Source organism: Carcharhinus amblyrhynchos, chromosome 3, assembly GCF_965287045.1.
Source record: "Carcharhinus amblyrhynchos chromosome 3, sCarAmb.v2.hapA, whole genome shotgun sequence".
Lineage (NCBI taxonomy): Eukaryota > Metazoa > Chordata > Chondrichthyes > Carcharhiniformes > Carcharhinidae > Carcharhinus > Carcharhinus amblyrhynchos.
The window spans coordinates 118903665-118929767 of NC_137326.1; the positions used below are offsets into that span (position 1 = coordinate 118903665).

At 42.7% G+C, this 26103-nt stretch overlaps 1 protein-coding gene across 1 annotated transcript in view; it reads left to right on the forward strand.

The window, feature by feature from the left end:
- The window catches only part of LOC145341256 (uncharacterized), a 294802-nt gene that overhangs the window by 217162 nt on the left and 51537 nt on the right, over positions 1–26103 (forward strand). The window contains exons 6-14 of the mRNA XM_080186183.1: positions 510–632; positions 6764–6889; positions 8816–8938; positions 11120–11242; positions 13952–14089; positions 16108–16230; positions 19523–19645; positions 20434–20607; positions 22328–22459. Of these exons, the coding sequence (XP_080042309.1) occupies positions 510–632; positions 6764–6889; positions 8816–8938; positions 11120–11242; positions 13952–14089; positions 16108–16230; positions 19523–19645; positions 20434–20607; positions 22328–22459 (1185 nt within the window). The remainder of the gene's footprint in view (positions 1–509; positions 633–6763; positions 6890–8815; positions 8939–11119; positions 11243–13951; positions 14090–16107; positions 16231–19522; positions 19646–20433; positions 20608–22327; positions 22460–26103) is intronic.

Here is a 26103-nt window from a genome sequence, read left to right on the forward strand (position 1 = left end):
ACTGTGCCTTGTACGATATGATATCTTATGCTCTTTATATAAGGCCTTGAAAATAAACAATCCTTGCTCATGCCTTTACATCATTTTATTTTAAATGGTGAGTACACTTTAAATAGAGGTTATTGCACTTTGAAAATACAGATTTAAATTGTACTCAGCATAGCGTGAAGGGATGCTTTACTTTTGATCCTACTATGCAATACATCATTCGCCGATTGTGAGGATAGATGCTGAATTATTCCTGGACCTCTGGGCAGCTGCTTGGCAATGCCAAGAATACTATGATTGCAGGCACCGATATTTCCGTGTGTGAGCCAGACAGACTAGCTCAATTTAGCAGAGAACATTTTGCTATTCTTAGTGCAGCTTACTGATTTATCACCAGGAATGGCTACCAGTTATTTATCTAGTGGTTTGTTTACATTTAATACACCAATTACTTTTTCCTCAGAAGATTATTACACTCTACTCCCCCAAGTCTGAATATTTACTTTTCTGTTCTCTTGCAGATGTTGACGAGTGCGCTGTGGTCAATGGAGGTTGCCAGCAAAGTTGTGTCAATACCCAAGGGTCCTTTTACTGTGAATGTGAGCCTGGTTTCAAGATCCACGCAGATGGTCGCACGTGCATCAGTAAGTTTACAGATTGATGTGCACACTCACATATTATATAACCTGCTGACACACATTGTGTTAAACTGTATAATTATTTTGAATAGTTCTGTCAATGCATGGACTTTCAGAGCCCAGTGAATATGATGCCCTTCCGGCAATAAATTAACATCTTGAAAAACGCATTATTGAAGAAAATGTTTCCTTGTTGCTTTTGTTCTGTCCCTTATTGGTCTTTTTATTTTATTTATTTATTAGTGTCACAAGTAGGCTTACGTTAACACTGTAATGAAGTTTCACTGTAATGAAAATCCCCTAGTCACCCCACTCTGGCGCCCCTTTGGATACACTGAGGGAGAATTTAGCATGGTCAATGCATTTAACCAGCACGTCTTTCAGACTCTGGGAGGAAACCAGAGCACCCGGAGGAAACCCACACAGACGCAGGGACAACATGCAGACTCCGAACAGGGTCACTGGCGCTGTGAGGCAGCAGTGCTAATCACTGTGCCACCATGCTAGGAAACATGTAAGAGAAAAATGACAAAATTACAGAAGGAATCTATTTGTCGCATCATGTCTGTATTGGCTCTCTGAATGAACTATTCTCTTGCCTTCTCCCCGTAACACTGCACATTCCTTCTTTTCAGATAACAGTGAATGTGATTTTGCTTTCATTCTTCGATTGAACATCCTTCCATCATATTCTCAGGCAAAACATTCCAGTCCCTAATTACTAGCTGCATGAAAATGTTTTTCCTGCATCTGAGATTGTAGGAGGAAATAAGATAGAAAGTGAAATTTTTAAAAAGTAGACAAATGAAACAGTGGAAGAAATGAAATTTTTAAAAAAAGATAAATAAGTTAAAATGAAATGAAATAAAATAACAGTTGTAAGTGATCTTAAGTTTATTTATTAGTGTCACAAGTAGGCTTACGTTAATACTGCAGTGAAGTTACTCTGAAAATCCCCTAGTCACCACACTCCGGTGCCTATTCGGATACACTGAAGTAAGTTTAACATTGCTGGTGCACCTAACCAGCACATCTTTCAGACTATGGGAAGAAGAAGAAGCATCCAGAGGAAACCCACGCAAACACAGGGACAACATGCAGACTCCGCATAGACAGTGACCTGAGACTGGGAATCAAACCCAGGTCCCTGGTACTGTGAGGCAGCAGTGCTAACCACTGCGCCACCCCATCTATTAACTCTGCCTACACTTCCCGCTGCCTCGGCAAAGCAGCCAGCATAATTAAGGACCCCATGCACCGCAGACATTCTCTCTTCCTTCTAGAAAAAAATACAAAAGTCTGAGGTCACATACCAACTGACTCAAGAACAGCTTCTTCCCTGCTGCTGTCAGACTTTTGAATGGACATACCTTGCATTAAGTTGATCTTTCTCTACACCCTAGCTGTGACTGTAACACTACATTCTGCATTCTCTCCTTTCCTTCTCTATGAGCAGTATGCATTGTCTGTTTAGCATGCAAGAATCAATACTTTTCACTGTACATTAATACTTGAGACAATAATAAATCAAATCAAAAAATCGAATCCACCTTCTTCCATCAGGAAAATGATACAAAAATCTGAGATCGTGTACCAACTAACTCAAAAACATCTTCTTCCATGCTGTCATCAGACTTTTGAATAGGCCTACCTTGCATGAAGTTGATCTTTCTCTACGTCATAGCTGTGACTATAACACCACATTCTCTGCTCTCTTGTTTCCTTCTCTGTGAACAGTATGTTTTGTCTGTATAGTGCGCAAGAAACAATATTTTTCACTGTATACTAATACATGTGACAATAATAAATCAAATCAAATCAAAACTGTGCCATCTGAGGAGAGGAAAAGAACTGGGGGAGATGGATTTATTCCCTCTCAAGAAAAACACATAAATCAAACAGAATACCTATTTATGGGTCTAGCCCTGTGGAGCATTTGAAGCCGTTTAAAAGAGATTCCTTTGAAAGAGTCTGTGGGCAGTGCATTTATAACGCGTGTGCAAACAAGACGTACAAAATGGACAAGGAAGGGAAGGTGTGAGGTTAAAGTGATAATCCTTCAATCAATTAGGAGCAGTAATCTTCACTACCATTGTCAATCTTTTTGACAAAGCAATTAAACTACATCAAATTAACTGAGGAACAAATTAAAAGGGGCAGTCCCCCCGCCCCACAAAAAACCCGAAACAAAAGACAAAGTAGAAAGGAAACTTAAAACATCAAACTAACTTGCGATGAGAGGGATCGATAATATACCCCATCCCATGTGGTACCCAGCGGGCACGGAAGGCTTCAACAGTGCTCATTACCATTGTCAGGGACAAGAATTTCTTACTACAGACGATCACTGAGCTATCTCTTATTACTGCTGACCTCATCTGCATCCATTGCCAAGTACAGTGGCTGCTTTTTTTTCTTTGTTCCACCTCCACGTACAAGTAAGAAAATATCTTAATCCACTTGGTAAATTCACTTTGGGGTCACCATTCCTTCAAAATTGAAAAGCATTGTTGATGATTCTTTCTTTCCTCCAACCCAGCTACCTTGTCCTCTCACAGGTGTACCTATTCTGTGCACCAATCACAGTGATACTCCACTTTGCCAGTCTAATAAGGATCGCATTATAATAGTTTTAGGCCAATCTTGCCAGCTCAGGTAGTTGCCTCACTTCCTACAGTAGAAATTCTGGCTGGAATTTTCCAGCCCCCTCCCACCAGTGGGATCCTAGTCCTGCCAAAATCAACTGACATTTAAATGCCCCATTGGCGGAAAGTTCAGGCCTCCAAGTAGAATAATTTCAGTGTGAATGTTTAACACACATGTACCGTACTCCTGTGTGCGCTGCTAGTACACAGGCATTAAATCTTTTGGTTTTTTTTTTGCATGGGCCAACCTTCGGAATACCCTCTCAAAAACTTAAATCAGGACTGTTAAGTGTAGTAGAAATTAAAGTGACAGTCTTGGGTGGCATGGTCGCACAGTGGTTAGCACTGCTGCCTCAAAGTGCCAGAGAACTGGGTTCTCTTCCCAGCTTGGGTGATTGTGTGGAGTCTGCATGTTCTCCCCCTATGTGGATTTTGTGTGGTTTTCTCTCAATCTGAAGACATGCTAATTAGATACACTGGCCATGCTAAATTCTACCTCAGTGTACCCAAACAGGCGCTGGTGTGTGGAGACCAGGGGATTTTCACAGTAACTTCATTGCAGTGTTAATGTAAGCCTACTTGTGACGCAAATAAATAAACTTAAACTAGGCTTTCTGACTGCATCGGGAAGAGTGTCCTGTGCCTTTTTAGTGGGCTGCTATTGTCATTTGATTGGAAAACCTAAGCCACATCATATGTCATATGACAGCACATTCACTGCTGTCTTACCGTATTTACTAATCCTCATTGAGCTGTACAAGGGGTGAAGTTAGGCCTCTGAGCCTCAAGGTCGAAAACCATAACTGAGCAGTCATGGTAGGTTTTCCTTGTTTTTCAGCCCCTTTGTATTTTTTTGCTGAAGTCCCTAATGCTTTGATGCCTATCTTGGATCTTGATGGATAGGTGTTAATTTGAGTGGCGGGTGCGATGGCGTCCCATTCTTTTGCGCAGCAGGCTGCAGATGTGTTTGCTGTAGAACAGTCACCAAAGTTTTTCTTTTGAAGAGAACTGGGGAGGGAACGAGAAAGGAACTTTACCTCAGGGAGAGAAGAAACAACCCCAGGACTTTTCCACATCATTAAGCAAGCAGCACTTTGAAGCTAAAAGGTCATAGACTTATTAAAGGCAAGACTAGCATTATAGTTAAACTGTTGTTATTTGATGCTGTTCCTGCTTAATCGCACCTTAGCGTGACCACTTTGAGTGGATGCTCAAGTCTTCGGAAAGATGAATAACTTTCTGATCAACCCAGAGGTTAAGGGATGCCGTGATTAGAGGAATCACTGTTGTTTGCACAAAAATGGGAGCATTAATTACACAGGCAGTTCCCATCACTGTCTCTGTGCAGATCATCTGTGCGGTGCCATTTATATTGCTATTTTGACCTCTTTATATCTTGAGTAAAGCTGTCCGGTGTCTTGATTTCACCAATCTTAATTGCTTTAATTGCTTTTTTTAATTGTTGCTCATTTTTTACATGCGCACACTCAGTGTCTTGGGGCTGGAGTCAGTGGGACAGATTTTCATAACCCTTGCATCCCCAAACACACTTATTTGAAGGCAGGGAAGGGGCAGGGTGGTGGCTGATCTGTAATGTTGGATCTTAGGATCATAGAATACCTGCAGAAAGAGGCCATTCGGCCCATCAAGTCTGCACTGACTCCTTGATGGAGTGGGCAGAATTTTCCCAAAAAATTTCTAAGTGTTGAATTTGCGGGAAAACTGGAGTAATTCGTGTTGGTTTTTCCAGTGGGAGTTCACACTAGAATCTCCCACATCCTGTGCACTGCAAAGGCCACCAGTGTGAACAACATTACATTTCAGGCGGCAGGGCCTATTCATGTTGGAGAGGCTGAAACAGCAAGTGTCTGCGCATGAGTGGTGGCTCCGAACTGTCAGCCTCTTATTTGCTGGCCAGCTCAATTGCTGGCCAGCCCAGGATCCCCTGCTCCCTCCCAACTCACCCACAGCCCAATCGCTGCCCACCCCCGACCAGTTCAAGACCATCTCCCTTCCTGGACTGCTCCGATCTCAGCTGGGTGCCGTCTCCAGACAGCCATGATCTCCAGCCGCAGATCCCCTTCCTGGCAGACCTCACCGCCTCCTGAAGGCAGCCCCGATCGTTGGCTTCCCTCCAGCTCCCATCAATCCCAATGCAGAGTGGCAGTGGGACCTTCACTCTTACCTCGCCGCCATCACGGCCTGCCCCTTTGGCACTGCCTCATGCCTGTTGGGCAGTGCTGAGGTGCCCCCTGGGCATGGGCACTTTGTTGGGGGCACAGGCCGGCACTGCCAGGGTACAGCATCTCCACATCAAGGGTGCCCATGCCCAGGAGGCATCAATCTCCCCCGTCACCTGATATCATGGGGAGCCCCCGATTCCCCCCCCGCCTCCACTCCAGTAGGCTCAGTCTGCCAGCTCCCTGAAAGTGTGGAGCTTCTCTAAACTCTGATGGGGTGGGAGGGGCTAATGGGCCTGGAGAATTCAGTCCCGGGCCTGCCAGTAGCATTTAAATGCCAGCCACCTCCTCGCCGATTTCTGGCATGCAGGAGACCGCACCAGAAATCCGACTCTGGGAGATGCTAGTGGGGTGCGGATGCTTGCGGCTACACCACAAAATGCTCCCCCCGCCTCCCCCCGCCCCATGTGATTTTCCTAGTCTGTTGTGTTAAAAGTTCAGCACAGCGGGATGGGAAAATCACCCCCAGTATCTTACCCTGGCCCTCTGCCCCGCTTTATCCCCATAACCCCACACATTTACCGTGGTTAATCCATCTAATCTACACATCTTGGGACACTAAGGGGCAATTTGGCATTGGCCAAACCACTTAGCCTGCACATCTTTGGACTGTGAGAGGAAACCGGAGCACCCGGAGGGAACACACACTGATGCGGGGAGAAAGAGCAAACTCCACACAGACAATGACCGGAGGCTGGAATTGAACCCGGGTCCCTAGAGCTGTGAGGCAGCAGCGCTAACCACTGTGCCAAAAGGATCTCTGCCTTATGTTGTTAAGTCAGGATGCAGGTGCTGAGAATGGGCAACTACAAAAGGTATAGGGCATGGCAGTCATTTAAATGAGGTGGGAAGGAGCATTTTTGATCTCCTCACATCATTTTTTTTTGTTTGATCATGGGCAGGGAGCACATTTATAAAGGATAAGAAAGTGTCTCTTGGATCCTTCCTTTGAGCCTGTAGGAGAGTCACACGACTTCTAGCTGCAATGCCTGGCTTACAGCTGGAAGGCCCCGTGCACTGCAACATGTCAGACCCACAGAAATGGCGGAATTTCCTCACCTCCAGGCACTGGGCTCTTCAAGTGGTTGGGCCTCTGTTTGGATTATGTCTGGACCAATAAAATGAGTTAAATGAGCGGAGATGGGAGTGACCTCCATCCACCAACTTTGTAGAGGCCACAAGACAGTCGTCACCAATGTGATTTCAAAAGAAAAGGATTGTTATTTGTGTCTTCTGTTCTGAAACCCATTAGCTGTCAACTCCTGTTCCATGAACAATGGTGGCTGTGAGCACGAGTGTATGCAGATTGGTGATAACCACTACCAGTGCCTTTGTCGACGGAATTACCAGCTGAAGAGAGATGGGAAGCACTGTGAACGTAAGCCATGGTTTTTACAGCATAAAACCAAATATAAAGCTAGCCTTAGTAATGGTGACATGAATGATGACAATCATTGTTTTCAAAGCCCATCTGGTTCACTAATGTCCTTAAGGGAAAGAAATCCACAGTCCTTACCTAGTCTGGCCTATATGTGACTCCAGAGCCACAGCTATGTGGTTGACTCTTACCTGTCTAGTAAGCCACTTAATTCAAGGACAATTCATAGAATCAAAGAATCCCTACAGTGCAGAAGGAGGCCATTCAGTCCATCAAGTCTGTACCGACAACAATCCTACCCAGGCCCTATCTCCCATAATCCCACTTATTTACCTCACTACTACCTCTAACCTACACCTCCTGGGACACTAAGGGGCAATTTAGCATGGCCAATGCAACTAATCCGCACATCCTTGGACTGTGGGAGGAAACCGGAGCACCCGGAGGAAACCCATGCAGACACGGGGAGAATGTACAAACTCCACACAGACAGTGACCTAAACTGGGAATCGAACCCAGGTCCCTGGAGCTGTGAGACAGCAGTGCTAACCACTATGCTACTGTGCTGTCCCGGGATTAGGGATGGACAGTAAAAGCTGGCCGATGTCCACATCCCACGAAAGAATAAAGAAAAAATATATATAAATACTGTGGCTATGAGAGCGGATCAGAGGAAATTCACCTCCTGATTCTCCAAAACCTGGCCACCATCTACAAGGCCCAAGTTAGAGTGATGGAATGTACTGAAATACTCTCCACTTGCCTGGATAGGTACAGCTCCAACAACACTTAAGAAGCTTGACACCAAGAGAAAAAGCTTTTCACTCAGATGGTGGTGAGAATCCAGAATGCACTGCCTGGGAAAGTAGTGGACATTGAAAACCTCACAACCTTTAATAAGTATTTGATGAGCACTTGAAATATCATAACATTCAGGGATATGGCACAAGTGCTGGAAAATGGGATTTGTGCAACTTTAGTGGTAGTTACTGGCGGTGCAGACTCGGTGAGCCGAAGGGTCTTCTCTGTGCTATATGACTCTGTGACCATCCAGGACAAAACAGTCTGCCTGATTGGCACCCATCCACCACCTTAAATATTCATCCACCACCAGCGCACAGTAGCAGCCATATGTAGCATTCACAAGGTGTACTCTAACAACTTGCCAAAGCAATGCTTTCCATACCTGTGACCTCTGTCCCAAGAAGTTGTAGGTTTCCCTCCATGTCACACCACATCCTGACTTGGAAATGTATCACCCTTCCTTCACTGTTGCTCACTCAAAATCTTGGAACTCCCTCCCAAACAGTCCCTTGGTTCATATCTAGACCATATGGACTGCAGTGAGTGATTCTGAAGGCATTAGGGATGGACAATAAGTACCGACCTTGCCAGTGACACTTATATCCCATGAACAAATTTTTTAAATACTCACCTGGGTATCAATTACCATTCCTTCATTGTGACTGCTCAGTATTGCAAATTCCCCACCTCATACCATTGTAGAAGCCACAAGAGCTGCAATGGCCAAAGAGAAGACCCAACACCACTTTCTCAGAATAACTGATGACAAACAATAAATGCCAGTTTTGCTCCTGTTGCCCATATGCTGAAAGCAAATATTTATTAAAAAATCTGATTGGTATAAATACCAAGTTGACAGAACTGTAATTCAGTCAGAAATGGAAAAAGAAATCCACTATGCGAACTTAACACTCTCATTGGCAATCTTCCCCTCAATCAAGATGAACTGTTGTATCATGGACCTTACGACAAAATTCACGATGATGATTTAGTCTGTGCAAACATGGCCCCTTCGGTGCACGGGCTATCTGACAACAAAGAATGTTGTGGTAAACTTTACCTCGGTACACCGAGTGAAGTGCTTGGGGTTTATTTATTTGTTTGTTTTCTTACCACCACTAGTGAAAGATCCATGCAGTGAAAGGAATGGTGGGTGTGGCCACATATGCCACAGTGAAGCTGGAATTGCACAATGTGAATGTAACCGTGGATACCAACTCATGGCGAATGGGAAAAACTGTGAAGGTGAGAATCACGATGGGTGATTTACCTGCAGTAGCCACCAGCTCAATCCTGCTAAATGACCAAAATTGGTCATGGCTTATGTTTAGATTGGTGCAATAACAGGTTGTGTTTGAAAGTGACAAGACACAACTCGCTCTATGAATCAGCAATACTATCTTCTTTCATAATGCACTGTTACAGTGTTTGGAAGGGTATCGCACAGAATCCTATTCATAGCTTATTTATTCATTGCCTCAGCTAATGATTGAGACCATAAATTTTGCTTCCTGTTAGATGTGAACTTGTTTAACTTATCATGGAATCGTACAATCCGTGGTGCAAAAGGAGGCCATTTGGCCCATTGAGCCTGCACCAACAACAATCCCACCCAGGTCTCATCCCCGTACGCCCACGTATTTACAGTCCTAATTCATCTGACATTAAGGGCCAATTTATCATGGCCAATCAACCTAACTCACACATCTTTGGACTGTGGGAGGAAACTGGAGCACCCGGAGGATACCCACGCAGACACGGGGAGAACATGTAAATTCCACACAGTCACCTGAGGCCAGAATTGAACCCGGGTCCTTGGTGTTGTGGGGCAGCAGTGCTACTTGGCTGATTTTGCTTAAAAGATGGATCCTGTAAAGTAGATTTCCAACATCTCAAGTTGAGAAGTGGCGCTGTTTGTTTAGGATGCTCAGAAATCTTCCAGAGAAATGACAATCTTTTGCGTGAAAGTTTGGCTGAGTGCTTCTGTGTAGTGGTAGGCTGTACTATAGTGTAGTGGAGTAGGCTTGATAGCAACAGAGCTCTCCAGGACATTTTTCCCTTGTGTATTGTGTTTGGGGTATACACACCTAAATCATCAACACTGCGTGGTTTGTGGCAACCTCTACCTCCTCACCACCTCCCCTGGAGCTAGCGATGGGTCCCATATAACTGATAATAGCTCCAAAGTAAAGTTTCTAGTTACACTACAGTTGTCTGCTGGGATGAGCCATTTCCTTTCCTATCCAGTGAGCAGCCTTAGAAAATCCAACAAGTTTCTGTTCGGCATTGGTGCTAACTGCAGAGAATTTGAGCATCAGAAATGGTCTCAGCATTCAATTGAATAGCAACCCTGTTAAATTGAAAGCATCGGTATGCCTGTTCTTCTAATGTTTCTCAAGCACTTGGAGTTTAAAGTTACTGCCCCAGTAACGGTGACTCTCCCTTTGTAAATTATTGGGGGTGAATGCGTTCCCAATAAACAATGGTGATATTGTAAATCTGAAACAAAATCCTCCATTAATGTCATAAATTGCTTTATGCCACAAACTTTTAATGTCCTATTTGATCCCCACTGGTGTAGTCCAGCAGGGGGTCAAGCTCCATCCTGTTGCACCACACTGCACCATTAATTCATCCTTTCCTTGAAACGTGACCATCTCAGATTTCAGGTTTGTTTAGTGTCCTTAAAACCTACCTCACTGAGTAAACATTGCTTATACAAGGAGGCATCCGTGCAGTAGGCAATCCGTGAAAGTCATTGCACAAGTATCTCTGATCTGGGGTCATTGGAGAGTTGTGAGGATCAATCACCATTATGGTCAATAGTTTTAACTGGGAAAAAATAAAATGACTATTTAACACAGCGAGCGGAATATTATTAGCACGTCCATCCGAGCTCCATACGAGGCCAGGGCAGGATCGGGGCAAACGTGCTGGTAAAATTCAGGCCCACGTGTGGGATGGGGTTGATAAAATGTACAATGATGGAACGGCTGTTTATTATTTTAGTTTAAGTGTCAAAAGTAGGCTCACATTAACACTGCAGTGAAGTTACTGTGAAAATCCCCTAGTTGCCATACTCCAACACCTGTTCAGATTACACTGAGTGAGAATACACTTTTTGGACTGTATGAGGAAACTGGAGCACCTGGAGGAAACCCATGCAGACACGGGGAGAACGAGCAGACTCTGCACAGACAGTAACCCAAGCCTGAAATCGAACCTGGATCCTTGGCGTAGTGTGGGAGCAGTGGTAACCATTGTGCCACCACGTCGTCCATGTGCCAGCTCACTGGTCATTCTCACCTCGTGCATTATTTTCTTATTGATCTTGTTCTCCTTGTGCAGAGCTATGAAGAACATTATTGTTCTGTGAGATGAGTGCTTTATTGTTTTCTCTGTTAATGTCTGACATTTTCTTTGCAGACATTAATGAATGTACCACAGGAATTGCAATGTGTGCTCATCAATGTGTCAATATCCTGGGGTCATTCAGCTGCATCTGTAACCCTGGATTTGAGCTAGGTGCTGATGGGAAGCAATGTTACCGTAAGTACTGTCATCACGTTTGCCATGTGTAATCAACAAGGTGTTCCATGAGTTATGGATCTTGGTCACGTCACTTTCAACAAAAGCGATGGCGATTGATGATGATGTTCTACAGCACAGTCACAGCATGATTTGCAGCATCAATGTTTCTCTCTCACGATCAGCTATAGAGGTCAGGCAGCAGAGTAGACAGCTAAAGAAAAGTTAGAACTTGCAGCCTTCCACAATGTCAAGACATTGTTTTACAGCAATGAAGTATATGAAGGAGGTTTACTAGGCTGATACCGGAGTTGAGGGGGTTGAGCTATGAGGAGAGGCTGAATAAACTAGGCTTGTACTCGTTAGAGTTTAGAAGAATGAGGGGAGATCTCATTGAGACGTATAAGATGATGAATGGGATGGATAGGATAGAGGTGGAGAGACTCTTCCCGCTCAAAAAAGACAGTAGGACTAGGGGGCACAGCCTCAAGATAAAGGGGGGGCGGTTCAGAACGGAGTTGAGGAGGAACTTCTTCACTCAAAGGGTGGTGAATCTCTGGAATTCTCTGCCCGTTGAAGTGGTGGAGGCTGCCTCGCTAAATATTTTTAAGAAGCGGGTTGATGGGTTTTTGATAAGAGAAGGGATTAAGGGTTATGGGGAGAGGGCGGGAAAGTGGAACTGAGCCACGACAGATCAGCCATGATCTTATTGAATGGCGGGGCAGGCTCGAAGGGCCAGATGGCCTACTTCTGCTCCTATTTCTTATGTTCTTATGTTCTTATATTTGAAGTGTAGTCACTGTCAGAATGTAGAAAAGCAAAATACTGCAAACGCTGGAAATCTGAAATAAAAATAGTAAATACTCAGTTGGCCTGATGGAAGGTCATTGACTTGAAACATTAATTGTTTCTCTCTCTCCAGATGCTGGCAGAACAATGTTCTGATGCTTATGGGGAATGTCTGTTTGGTGGGGAGTTGCCCCGATGCCTGTGTGATGGGTTACAAGGGTGCCCTGATGCTTGTGGGATGCTCCCCCTATGTCAATTATGAGGGAAGAGGGGAATTTCTTTTTATCACCTATTAGAGCCCCTGTTAAAGATGGTGCCCCAATCTCTGTGGAGTTGGCATTGCCTGTTCTATCAAACCCTTCCCCACTAGAGTGACAGTGAAAACCAGAGTGCCAGACAATATGGAGAGAAACCTCAGTAGTGCAGCTGGAGAGCCACACATCGGTTTTCTCAATGAAACTGACACTCTGAGAAAATATTGCAAGATCCTGCCCTGTAACATGCTCAAGTGAGATTTGAAGCCATATCCAGGCGAGGGTACTGTCACATAGCTACAACTGATAAACTATGATATACTGATATGTGACAGGTATAGACTTGCAATCACAATTCTGCTGCATGGTCACATTCTACTCCTGGATAATTTCAGAGTTGCTAACTGAAGTTGGGCATTACCCATGATGAGTAGAATGTGATACAGTACATTGTGAGTGCCCAGTTACAGAGCATTCCTACACACTGTAGATGGACATTGCACAGGTTTATCAAAACAAGAGCAATGAGGCATGGTGTCTCAGTATGAAGAGGCAATTATAATAATCTTTTAGAACCAGTTGTTATTATAAAAGTCTCACTATTGAAATGACTTTTCTTTGAGTTAACTTCAAAGGAAATTCATGGCAGTTACATTTATGCAGTGCCAAGTACCTATCGACTTGAGTTCTCCGCCAGTTTAATTGATAAAGAATGCTGCAACATAATGATGCATCTAAGATGCCACAGTGGATGCAATTCCCTTTGGATATTTTTGTTATTGAGAAATGTGATTATATTGAGGAAACTTCTTCCATCTGTGTGTAATGACTGAAGTCTTCTGTCAGTCAGTCCCCCTACAAAGCACAAAGTTGCTTGTGTCTCAGTCCCAACTGTTATGCCAGCATTGTTCCTGATGGTGTCCTCAATTCAACCCCAGAGCAAAAAGGTTGATCAGGTTGCATTTCCAAACTTGTCATTTCATTTCTTTGGATGTTCAGACTATTTTTCTGACCTGGAGTGGCTCCAGACTTGACATGCCCAATACTAGGGGGCATGCACTTAAGTTGAGAGGGAGGAAAGTTCAGAGGAGATGTGAGGGGCAAGTTTTTTACTCAGAGAGTAGTAGGTGTCTGGGCACCTTGCCAGGAGGGTGGTGCAGGCAGATACAATAGGGGGTTTAAGAGGCTTATAGATTAGCACATGAATATGCAAAGAATAGAGAGATATGGACCAAAGGCAGGCAGAAGGGATTAGTTTAATTTGGCATCACGTTCAGCACAACGTAGTGGGCCAAAAGGGCCGGTTCCTGTGCTGCATTACTCTAAGTTCTGTAACTCCATCAGTGGAACCCAGAAACTCCCTTCTGGATACTGGGCATGTCACATCTCATTTAGCACACTGGTTACCACATAAGTCCCAGGACATGACTGGTCGATATAGAATATTGGAATTGCCAGTTTAGGAAATCCCCACTGCTGACCCCTGCACCCTGCCCAGTATTCACTTTGTAAAGGGAAACACACATTCCATCTGTTGCAACTCAAATCAGAAACAGCTAGAAATGCCAGAGACAGGTTGTAACTGAATCTCACCAGGAAGTCCTGTCAAAATTATAGTAGAATCTCCTTTGACTTTTGGTTCCATGATTCTGTGTGGTTGATGTATTGTTTGTATTTCACCCGCCAGGTATCGAAATGGAGATTGTGAACAGCTGTGAGAGGAACAATGGTGGCTGTACTCACCACTGCAAACACACAACCAATGGGCCATCTTGTTCTTGTAACCAGGGATACCTATTGGATTCTGATGGGCGTACATGTCTCGGTATTGCAATTTTTAAGCATCCTTGGTCAAAGCCGTGTGGCGTTATTAACATAATCTGTAACTAAATTTTAATGAATGCATTTTGACACACTTAAAACTCAATTAGAGAGTAGCATAGCTGACTGCACATTAGCATCTCAAGGCTGTGTCTGCTGTGCATCAGTATAAAGATATAACGTTTTGTTGACTGAATCTCACCAATGAGGCATTTTACAGAAGTTTGCTTTGCTATAGCTTAGACAAGTAGAAGTGATGGCCTAGTGGGCTGAGTGATATTATCACTAAACTATTAATCCATAAACTCAACCAATGTTCTGGGGACCTGGCTTCGAAGCCCATCATGACAGTTTGTGGAATTTGATTTCAGTGAAAAATATCTGGAAACAAGAATCTGCTGATGACCGTGAAACCTTTGTTGATTATCAGAAAAACCCATCTGGTTCACTAATGTCCTTGGGAGAAGGAAATCTGCTATCTTTACCGGATCTGGCCTACCTGTGACTCCAGAGCCACATCAATGTGGATGATTCTTAATTGCCCTCTGATAGGGCCTAGCAAGCCACTTAATTGTATCAGTGCTTCAAGAAGGTAACCCACCACCACCTCCTTCTCAAGGGCAATAAGGATGAGCAATAAATGCTAGTTTAGCCAGTGACGCCCATGTCCCATGAATGAATAAAAACAAACTCAGAGGCACTGCAGTGTCATTATGGAGTGGTGCACTGGTCAGGCTGAACATTACCTTCAATTCTGACTGTGAGGCCAACTGGGATTTGAAATTAGTGTCAGGTAAGGTCATGAGGTTGATTATTAGTTTGGAGCACTGAAATACCATACTAAGATCATTCCACCAATTCAACTCCATCTGAGTGAAGGGCTTATATCCTAATTAGTTCTGAACTTGCTAATTTGTACCCACGCCCCCTTGTCCTGTCATTGTGTTTTATCTCGTTCTTAGTGCTCAAAACTAACTCTTTTTACGGAAGGATAATTAAATAAGCCATGTGGCTTCCTTATCTGTTATTTACTTTTCTGATCATCATGAGTAACTGACTTCATAATAGTGAGATTTTACATTTATTATTGGGACATGGGCATTGCTGGCTGGCCAGCATTTATTGCCCATCCCTAGTTGCCTTGTTCAGAGGACAGTTGAGAGTTAATCACATTACTGTGGCTCTGTAGTCACATGTAGGCCTGACCAGGTAAGAACAGCAGATTTCCGTCCCTAAAGGAACCAGATGGGTTTTTCTGACAATTGGCAATCATCATTGTCATCAGTAGATTCCAGACATTTTATTGAATTCAAATTCCACCATCTGCTGTGGTGGGATTAGAACTCAGGTCCCCAGAAAATTAGCTAAATTTTTGGATTCATAATCCAGTGATAATATTACTAAAACATCGCCTCCCCATATTTTATTGATGCTGTATGATTGTAAACTCATGATCGCGCTTTATAACCAACTGAAAAATGAGGGGAGATTTGATAGAGGTGTATAAAATTATGATGGGTATAGATAGAATGAATGCAAACAGGCTTTTTCCACTGAGGCAAGGGGAGAAAAAAACTAGAGGACATGGGTTAAGGGTGAAGGGGGAAAAGCTTAAAGGGAATATTAGGGGGGCCTTCTTCACACAGAGTGTGGAATAAGTTGCCAAATGAAGTGATGAATGTGGGCTCACTTTTAACATTTAAGAAAAACTTGGACAAGTACATGGATGAGAGGGGTGTGGAGGGATATGGTCCAGGTGCAGGTCAGTGGGACTAGGCAGAAAAGTGGTTCGGCACAACTAAGAAGGGCCAAAGGGCCTGTTTCTATGCTGTAGTGTTCTTTTGTTCTATGACACTATGATGGTGTGGTCTGGCAGTTTCTGAATAATAGATCTCATGGCAAAGTTGACCTTCATGAATCTTCCTCTCGATGTTCGATAGTTAAATCAGTTTCCTGTGCCCTGCGCTAAACTGAATTCATGTTACTATGAGGTTGACTATTCCTAATGTTTCTATCCCTTAGATTCCAACGAGTGCGAGACTGACACGGCATGCTGTGCACAGGACTGTGATAACAACCCTGGGGGCTATGAATGCAGCTGTCGAGCAGGATACAGGCTGAACATGGATGGATGCAGCTGTGATGGTATAGTGAGGGTGAAAGCAAAATTCCAAAGATCTTTACTCTGCATCTTGCTTGTTTTGAGTTCCATTTTACAGACCACGATTGCAAACATTATAGAACAGACTGTCTGCTTTTCTATCCTCCTGGGCAGGGATGTCATATTGTGCAAGGACATGCTTCAAGTGAGCAGAGAGACCTTTAGGGGGAGGTGGGAGGGAAATCCTAAAGAAAACACAAACTCTTCTGTCCTTGGAAAGCTTAATTAGTTCTGTTTGTTTTTTCACTGACTTTATTTTTCTACAGAATCCCTAATGCCAAGACAGGGAAATTGATGATTTGTGTATCGGTCTCCCAAGTATCTGTGTGAAACCATGGCCCTATCTGTCCAATTATTTGAGTTTCAGGAGCTTTGGTGAAAAATGCAGCCTATGAAAATACACAGTTCTAGCCAAGGTCAATGCCAGAAGAGAGTGCATGCGGTCATTGAACTGAAAATAAATCTGGCTAATATAAAGATGACAGGAAAAAGGAGAATGTCTCAGTTACCTCCGGGTCATCCTTACATTCTTTATTATCTACCATCCTCTGTTTATCCATTTGAGTCATGGAGTCATAGAGGTCAATGGCACAGAAAGAGGCCCTTCAGCCCATCACATCAGTGCCAGTCAAAGATAAACCACCCAACCATTTTAATCTCATTTTACAGTACTTGGCCCGCAACTTTCTATGCCTTGGCATCACAAGTGTATATCTAAATACTTCTTAAGTGTTATAAGGGTCTCTGCCTTCACCATGCTTCCAGGCAGTGAGTTCCACACTCCCTCCACCCTTTGGTGAATAAGTTTTTCCTCACGTCTCCTCTAAACCTCCTTCCCCTTACCTTAAATCTATGCCCCTGGTCATTAATCCTTCCACAAAGGGGAGTTCTTCCTGTCAACTCTGTCTATGACTCTTGTAATTTTATACATCTTAATCAGGTTCCCTCTCATTCTCCTCCGCTCCAAGGTTGTATTTAGTGGTCATTTTCGGTGCATATTCTGGGAAACAATGCATTCAGCTTGTGGTGTTAGAAATCTAGTCACTCAGTTCCTTGCACAACCCTGTGGCACTATTAAGAGCTAAAATAATTTATGCTTTAATGTTTATTAATTGATCTATTTGAAATTATTAATTACTAATAATTTAATAGTTGCTCATTTCATACAAGTTTAAGTTATTCAAATTTCAAAACAGCTACTTTTTTCAATAAATTTTTCAATCCATCTCCATTTAAAATAAATGTGTGGCCATGCAGAAGGCTTCAATCTCAACGATGATGGTAATGTGTGGGTGGGAGCAGGGTAGAGAAACCCCCTCTGGATTATCCTGTTCTTGTTCTTTACAGCATTAACATTACTCAGGTCCAGGTCTGGGTACACTTACTTGCTTGTCCTTCCAGCTAAGGATGAATAGTCTGGGCAGACTAAAGGAGGGAAAACAATCTTTTCAAACCCTCTGCATTTAACAGAGTCATTCTGCTTTCCTAAAGGATGTTGCTCAGAAGAGAGGAGAGTCCAGGAAACATTCAAATGACCCCCTCTCCTGTCTGCTGGGGATTGCATTGGTGCTTGAGGGCATGTCTATAGGCTGAATCTATTGCTTTGGAACACAGAGGTTGCTGTGTTGCTGAAGTAGGGAATATGTTGTTCGGTGGGTCGGCAGCTAGCTTTAAATTGTAGTGTTGTTATTGCAGGTGAATCATAGAATCTACAGTGCAGAAGGAGGCCATTTGGCCCATCGAGTCTGCATCAACAACAATCACATCCTATCCCCATGTAATTACCCTGCTAATCCTCCGGACACTAAGTGAGAATTAGCAAGGCCAATTCATCTAACTGGCACGTCTTTGGACTGTGGGAGGAAACTGGAGCACCTGGAAGAAATCCACGCAGAAAACCCCATGGGAGAATGTGCAAAATCCACACGAACATCACCCGAGGCCAGAATTGAACATAAGAACATAAGAAATAGGAGCAGGAGTAGGCCAACTAGCCCTTCGAGCCTGCCCCACCATTCAATAAGATCATGGCTGATCTGAAGTGGTTCAGTTCCATTTTCTCCCCATAACCCTTAATTCCCTTGTCTATCAGAAATCTATCTATCCGTGACTTAAATATATTCAGTGAGGTAGCCTCCACCACTTCAATAGGTAGAGAATTCCAGAGATTCACCACCCTTTGAGTGAAGAAGTTCCTCCTCAACTCTGTTCTAAACTGCTCCCCCCTTATTTTGAGGCTGTGCCCTCTAGTTCTGTTTTCCTTTCTAAGGATCTCTCTACCTCTACCCTATCTAGCCCCTTCATTATCTTGTAAGTCTCTATAAGATCCCCTCTCAGCCTTCTAAACTCCAACAGGTACAGGTCCAGTCTAATCTCTCCTTATAAGCTAACCCCCTCATTGCTTGAACACAGTCCCTGGTGCTCTGAGGCAGCAGTGCTAACCACTGTGTCACCGTGCTGCCCAAAAAACAAATTAAGCACCGAAGGAAGCAACCAGATCATAAAATCTCCACAGTACAAAAGGAGGCCATTCAGCCCTCAAATCTGCACCAACAATCCCACCCAGGCCCTATTCCCACAACCTCACTCATTTTACCCTGCTAATCCCCCTGATGTTAACAGACAATTTAGCATGCCCAATCAATCTAACCTGCACATAATTGGACTGTGAGGGGAAACTGGAGCACCTGGAGGAAACACACGCCAACATGGTGAGAATGTGCAAACTCCACACAGCCAGTGACCTGAAGCTGGAATTGAACCTGGGACCCTGGTGCTGTGAGGCAGTAGTGCTAAACACTGTGCCACCATACCACCCCATGTTCTGGCACCAACAACAATCCCACTTTATCACCATAACCCCATGTATTTACCCTGCTAATTCGCCCGACACTACATGAGAATTTAGCAATCCATCTAACTTGCACATCTTTGGAATGTGGGAGGAAACTGGAGCACACCCTGGGATTGTATGATTCACTTGCAATAATAACTCCACTATTCAAACTTAGCTGCCTATCCATCAAACAACATGTTCTCTACTTAGACAACACAGAAACCTCTGAGTTCCAAAGCACATCTGATCCAGCCTATTAATATGCCCACAGTGTTCTGCAATTTTCCTGTCAACCTTTGGGAATTATCTCAAAGTTTCCCTCAGGACATTAAATGGATGGGAGTCCACCATAGGATGGATGTGGAAGGAGTTGGCTTCTTGGATCAAATGACATCTTATTCCTAGCTTATTTATGTTTATGTCCTTATTTCTGCCTATAGATGTGGACGAGTGCTCAGCAGACAATGCTGGCTGTGACCATGTATGTATAAACACCCTTGGATCCTATCAGTGCACATGTCAAGGAGGATACAAATTGGACACTGACAGGAGAAGTTGTACTTGTGAGTAAACAAGCAGAATATACAAAGCGTTGAGCTGTGCTTTCTGAGAATTAACGACTAAGTGCCTTAAGTTGTGAAATTTATGAGTCTCACAATGTGGATTTACTTCTAAACTCGAAGTGCGTTCTGTTTGAACTATTTCCAATAGAAGTTCAAATTCACAGAAGAATCATTGAACACCTACAGTTTAGTAAGAGGCCATTCAGCCATTGAGCCTGCACTAACAACAATCCCACCTATTCCCCATCCCCTAACCCCATATAGTTACCCTGCTAATCCCACTGACACTAAGCGGCAATTTAGTGTGGTCAATCCACCTAACCCACACATTTTTGGACTGTGGGAGGAAACTGGAGCACCTGGAGGAAACCCACGCAGACACTGGGAGAACATGCAAACTCCACACAGACAGTGACCGGAGTTCAGAATTGAACGCTGGCCCCCGGGGCTGTGAGGCAGCAGTGCTAACCACTGTGTTGCTATTCTGCCCACATCACTGTGCAATCCACAGAATTGTTCTTCCCACTTAAGTAAACTTGTGATGGATATGTTATGAGATGTTTTAAAATCTGTTTCATGCCCCATTTGGGAGTGAACGTAACCTGATATTGAGTGGATTCAAGGGATGGGGGTGTGGGGGGAAGGGTGCTATTTAAAATGACAATCCTTGTTGCATCGTTGTCCTCACGTTTATTTCCTGATTCAGAAAAGTATTTAATCAGATTTCATCAGTGGGATTGGTTTGCTAGCCTGTCTTTCAGTTGACGTAATTTTTTTTATGTACTCAGCTCTTGATGATGAATTTGTCGGGGAGTTTGATGAAGAAGAGGAAGGAATAGAACTTGCCAGATTCCAGGATATTCTATTAAGAACCCCTCCACAGCTTCTTCACTACAAATCCTCCTTGACACCCTTCTATCAGGAGGATCTGAGGAGCGAACTCAGGCTTGTGCATAAAATCAGTACGTGCTGTTTACTAGTTTATTACGCTAATGATATGTTACCAGTTCAGAGCTTAAGGTAGTCATCTGACGATTTTAACACTCTTTTCATAGTTTGCTCCTTCTTCCCTGATAAGAACTAAATGTTGAGAATTATCTTGTCAATCACATGTATTTGTAATACTGACTTCCTGTTGGTGCTATGCAAATATCACTGTGACCTGTAATCATTCTAGCTATTTAGATGATATTTGAGGGAGGAATAGCACCCTGATTTATTTCTCCTTTTGCTTGGTGTCATTATTAGTTAGAAGAATTGAGATCAGTTTAAGTTTATTTATTAGTGTCACAAGTAGGGTTGCATTAACACTGCAATGACGTTACTGTGAAAATCCCCTAGTCGACACACTCTAGTGCCTGTTCGAGTACACCAAGAGTGAATTTAGCATGGCCTATCCACCTAACCAACATGACTTTCAGGCTGTGCGAGGAATCCAGAGCACCCGGAGGAAACCCACGCAGACATGGGGAGATGTCCTTAATGAGAAAAGCACACAATGATGTTTGTGAAGAGACTCTTTGCAGTTTCCTGATCATGTTGGTTCTCACAACATGTTCACTTCATCTTTGGCTGCAGTGAATATTGCAAATGTGGGTTGATATACCTTTTCGACAATGTAGGTCTCACGGCAATGAAAATTTCAAATACTAAATGTGGCACAAGCCTCGTGACAAGTTTGGCAGACAATGCTGGAATTTACAATTGAGAGACTCTTGGGCTATTGCATGAGGCGCAGAAACTCTGTATTCCTTCTCCTCTGCAGGTAAAAAGCTCATGAAAACGAATGTATGTCATGACTTGGCTGTCAAAGTCTTAGCTGAAATTGAACAGCAGAGCAGAACTGCACACATTTCAGATCAAATTAAGCTCTTCCTGTCAACGTTGTCATTAACCATTTTAGTTTTGCTATTTTCATGTTGCTTAATTCAAATTACTGCATGACATAATTGTTTTGAAATGTAAGAGCAATTTTGAGTGACTTGCAGCAGACTTTACCAATGCCTGAATGATTAACAAAGAAATTGCAGTCTTACTTGGGAACTGTTTGACGTGGAATAATTTATGATATGTTCAATGCTGAAACGCCATTCTGGAAGATGATTACCCTGTTCAACCTTCTGCCGATTTCATTGGGCAGTTTTAGCATAAATGACTCCTTACTTGCTGGTAGTAAAGGCAAAGCAAAATTGGAACATGAATTCCAAACATACCGGGCTCCAGATGTGAAGAGATGGCACCTAATGCTTTTCGGGATATATACGTCACACAGGTTTTCCACATTTGAATCTGCTACTTCTTGTATCCTCAGTATCCTCCTGACTCAGCTGATGCTGAGGATATTCACCACACTTGGTGACATCCGGAGTTCCAGCAAACTTTGGGTAATGCCTCTTGATGCAAATAAATGCTGCAGGAATATGATGACTAGAAATTTTAGAATCTCCATTATGAACTCTAAACAATGGTATCCACAAACAGTAGATATCATTATGGGTTGGTATTTAGCTCAGCAATGCTTTAATCCCTTGCTTATTTTCTTGACTTGTAGTAATATTCCAATTACAAACCAATATTTAGTGATCTTATTTGAATTTACTCTGGCCGGTTGGGATCTGATTTTTTTTGTCCTTGATTTTTTTTCCCTGGTTGTTCTCAACACTATGTTTTCTTCAATTGTAGTTTGCTTGGACAACACCTTTGGGAATGACTGCAGTCTCACCTGTGATGACTGCATTAATGGAGGCATCTGCAATGCTGAGGGAAATGGCTGCAACTGTCCTGCGGGATGGGCAGGCCTTATCTGTAATGAAAGTAAGTCAACTTTTTCTCAACACTTCATTTAATTCACAACTTTATTTCAGCTGATTGAACAACCTGTTCATGAGGTTTGAAAGTCAAATCTCATTTGTCTTGGAGGATCTTTTCACTTCAGTCTATCCCAAGATATTTCAGAACCATTTGGAAGTTCTATTATCTAGTAATGGATAAACAACCGTTTGGCTAGTTAAGACTGTATTCTGGATAGAAAATTTCTTGACAATCAGCTTCAGATTATTCCCTGGCAAGCCTGCCATAATCATAACTCATTTATGTAATTGTGCACCATTGGACTAAAGTGTGCTAGGGGACAAACTCTGGTGTTAAGGTTGGAACAGCACAAAAAAAAATTGAGCCGGCAGGAGTGGATTTGACTCATTACCTTGTCTCTCTTGCGATTTCTGACACACTTCAAATCCCTTCATTAAAAAAATTGATTTGTAAATCCTACCAACCATCCATGAGTTAGTACATAAGGGAATAAGAGAGCCTTGCCTGACTCAAATCACTGTCATCTGTCTGGTGATGGTCATGGGTTAACCTCCAATGGCATCTGGAATATGCAGGAAAAGGTCTTAACTACCTTCATTATGCAAACTTGTTCTGATTGACTGATTTGGAAAAACACGGGGGATAGGTAATTTTTCTCCAGAGATGATGACAAATCACTGGAAAATCAACTTGCTTCATTTTTTATGGTCACTTCAAATAGGTTTGTATTAACTTGGGGTTTTATAGATTTAATTACCAACGCACAAATGACTGGATCTAATTACACGATTGGAAAATACGACATAAATAATTGCCTTTGAAAACAGGGGATAAATCATGGAAAGATTAACAAGTCACTTCACTGCTCAAATATATGGGTTCGTTTTCACGTGAGATTTTGTTGCTTAGTCTTGCCTGAATGATTTCAAATTGAAAATTATGCCTGCTGCTTTTGTTCGAGCTGGCCTATTTGTAGCAAAAGTCTAACACTCAGTTAAGTATTCCGGGCCACTCTTTGAAATACAAATCAAGAAGCAGATATCCAGTACAACTTGACAAAGACAATTAAGATTTTTTTGTCAGCAATTTTCTCCTTCAGTGACAGATGGGAGCGAGCACAAAGTACTGGATTATTATTTGATAGTCTTCTTTGACAAGTTAGTCTGGGCATGCTGAACTCAATGATTGGCAGTGTGTATCAAGGCTTGGCAAGCTGGACCTGATTCCGTAGACAGTATATAGAGTATCATTATAGTTTTCTATAAATAGTGACCAGCATCTCCCTACCTCTCCCCTCAACATGTCTTTGTGTGCAGTAGGGTTAATGTTGCTCTTTCTGTTACAAAAAAGAAGTATTTTCTTTCATTTGGGCTACACTTTTTTCCCCAAAAAAGTTTCAGTTAAGCTTGGAACTACATGCAAGTTGATTTTGTTCCAACCCAACCTCAAGCACTTGGTCTTTGTTCATATTTTGCTCTATTAATAATCATAGAATCCTTACAGAAGGAGACCATTCAGCCTATCAAGCTTGCACCAACAACAATCCCAACCAGGTCCTATCCCTGTAAACTCACATATTACCCTGCTAATTCCGCTGACATGAAGGGTCAACTTAGCTTGGCCAATCAACCTAACCCACACATCTTGGGACTCTGGGAGGAAACCGGAGCACCTGGACCCAGGCAGACATGGGGAGAACATGCAAACTCCTCACAGACAGTCAACCGAGGCCAGAATTGAACCTGGGTCCCTGGCATTTTGAGGCTGCAGGGCTAACCACTGTGCCATGTCTTACTGACAAATCTGTCAGTCATTAGTTCAGATTAAATCCTGCAGAAACTTGTGGCGTCTGCACATGCATAAATAAACTTGGAAATCCAGAAGTTCTAGTCAATAATGCCCTACTCCTCCATGGGCTGCACTGTTGCTGATGAAATCAATGTAGAGACCACTATCTTAATGCAAACATAGGCTAATTACCTGCTATTCTTGCTCTAAAGAGAGATGAAAAATTTAAGGCTTTTCAATAACAATTAACTGAGGTTTTATTAAGTACTAACTATTGATGAACAACTTCTATGGCCCTGAAAATTTAATTTTACAAATTTGAAAATTCACTCAGAAGAAAATTAATGTTGCATATTTTTTAAAAATTAGGATTAAAATAAGTTTACAAATTTTTTTTTATTATTTCTCTCATTTATTTATTTCCCTTAATCTCATGTGTTTGTCCCAATCTTTATTTCACTTCCTGTACATCCATTTAAATGTAATTTACATTTCCTGATTTTTATTACCTACTTTGTATTTTGTGTCAGTGTCGATTGTTGAAAAAAATGATGCGTCAAAGTGTAAAACAGTTTCACCTATTACTGTGCAGTTGCTACACGAGTTGCATTCAAAACTAACAGGATGCTGCTGTCAAGCCAAAAAGACATTCTGCCTGTCACACAAATGAGTAACGTGGTGTATGAATGTCAGTGCCAGTGTGATAGGTATATAGGTTATACATCCCTGAGACTGGAGGATTGCATCATACAGTATGTCCCAACCACTTTTCCCAACAGGCGAGGTACAGACCATATCTATCCAGTCCATATATGTAAACTTCAAAACACGGTAAACAGCATTAGTGCAAAGAATTACTTTAACAACCAATTTATGATTTTCAGTCAGGCTCACAGTGTCATGCATTTGTATATATCATGAGCTACATATATTAATAAACAGAACCCTGCACTTTACAGACAAGAGTACATACACACATTGTGCCTGTTTCAGCTAAACAAGGTAAGTGAAAGCCATTCACTGGCTCAGTCCATAGAACAATGTCTTGACTAAATAGGATCAAATGGCTTGGTTTAAATTTCAAACAATTCTTGGCAGTTAACTGTCAGTCACCTTGTGCAATCTCCATGTCAATGTATCTACCAATTAGTGTTTTGATCTCACACAGTATAAATTGTTGTTTTTCCTTTATATTAGTTTTCCTGTGAAGTGTCCTGTTGAGTGCAAGGTGAAAAGTTTCAACAGGTCTCTTTTTCCAACAATACTCAAGTTCTGTACAGCCAAATGACTATCTATGAGGATTCTTTCATTTGATTAGATGAAGAGATTCCCTGCTGCTTTACCAACTCACAGACATGGCAGATCACTCTTAGAGGCTGCCTCACTGGATTATATGCCTAAAACCTAGATATCCCTGGTGAAAAGAGTGTGGCAACTATCTGTGAGTGAAAACTATTCCTTCACCACATACAGATAAACCTCAGCAATGTTTGGGGTCTGGCTATTAGATACAGCAATATGGCAGTTATTCTCTGACCTTTCCAGCTACCACCAAATACTGTTAAAGCCACAGCGAAGAAGACAGGGCCCAACGTATGAGCTGAAGCAAGTGCAGGACAGCCCAGAGACCTTAGCTGGAATTTTACTGCCTTGTCTGCCTCAGAATCATGGCAGGCGAGGCTCGCAAAATGGCATTCTCTGTTGGCCTTGGGCGGGATCTAATGAGCCTCAGGTGGGCGAGGTAAAATACTGGGTATTGCATCCATAATAGACATAAATTTAACAGTATGAAGAACAGATGCCACAAAAATAGATGGCAAGTGCAGAGATGAACAGATACACTAGAAAGAAGACAATCT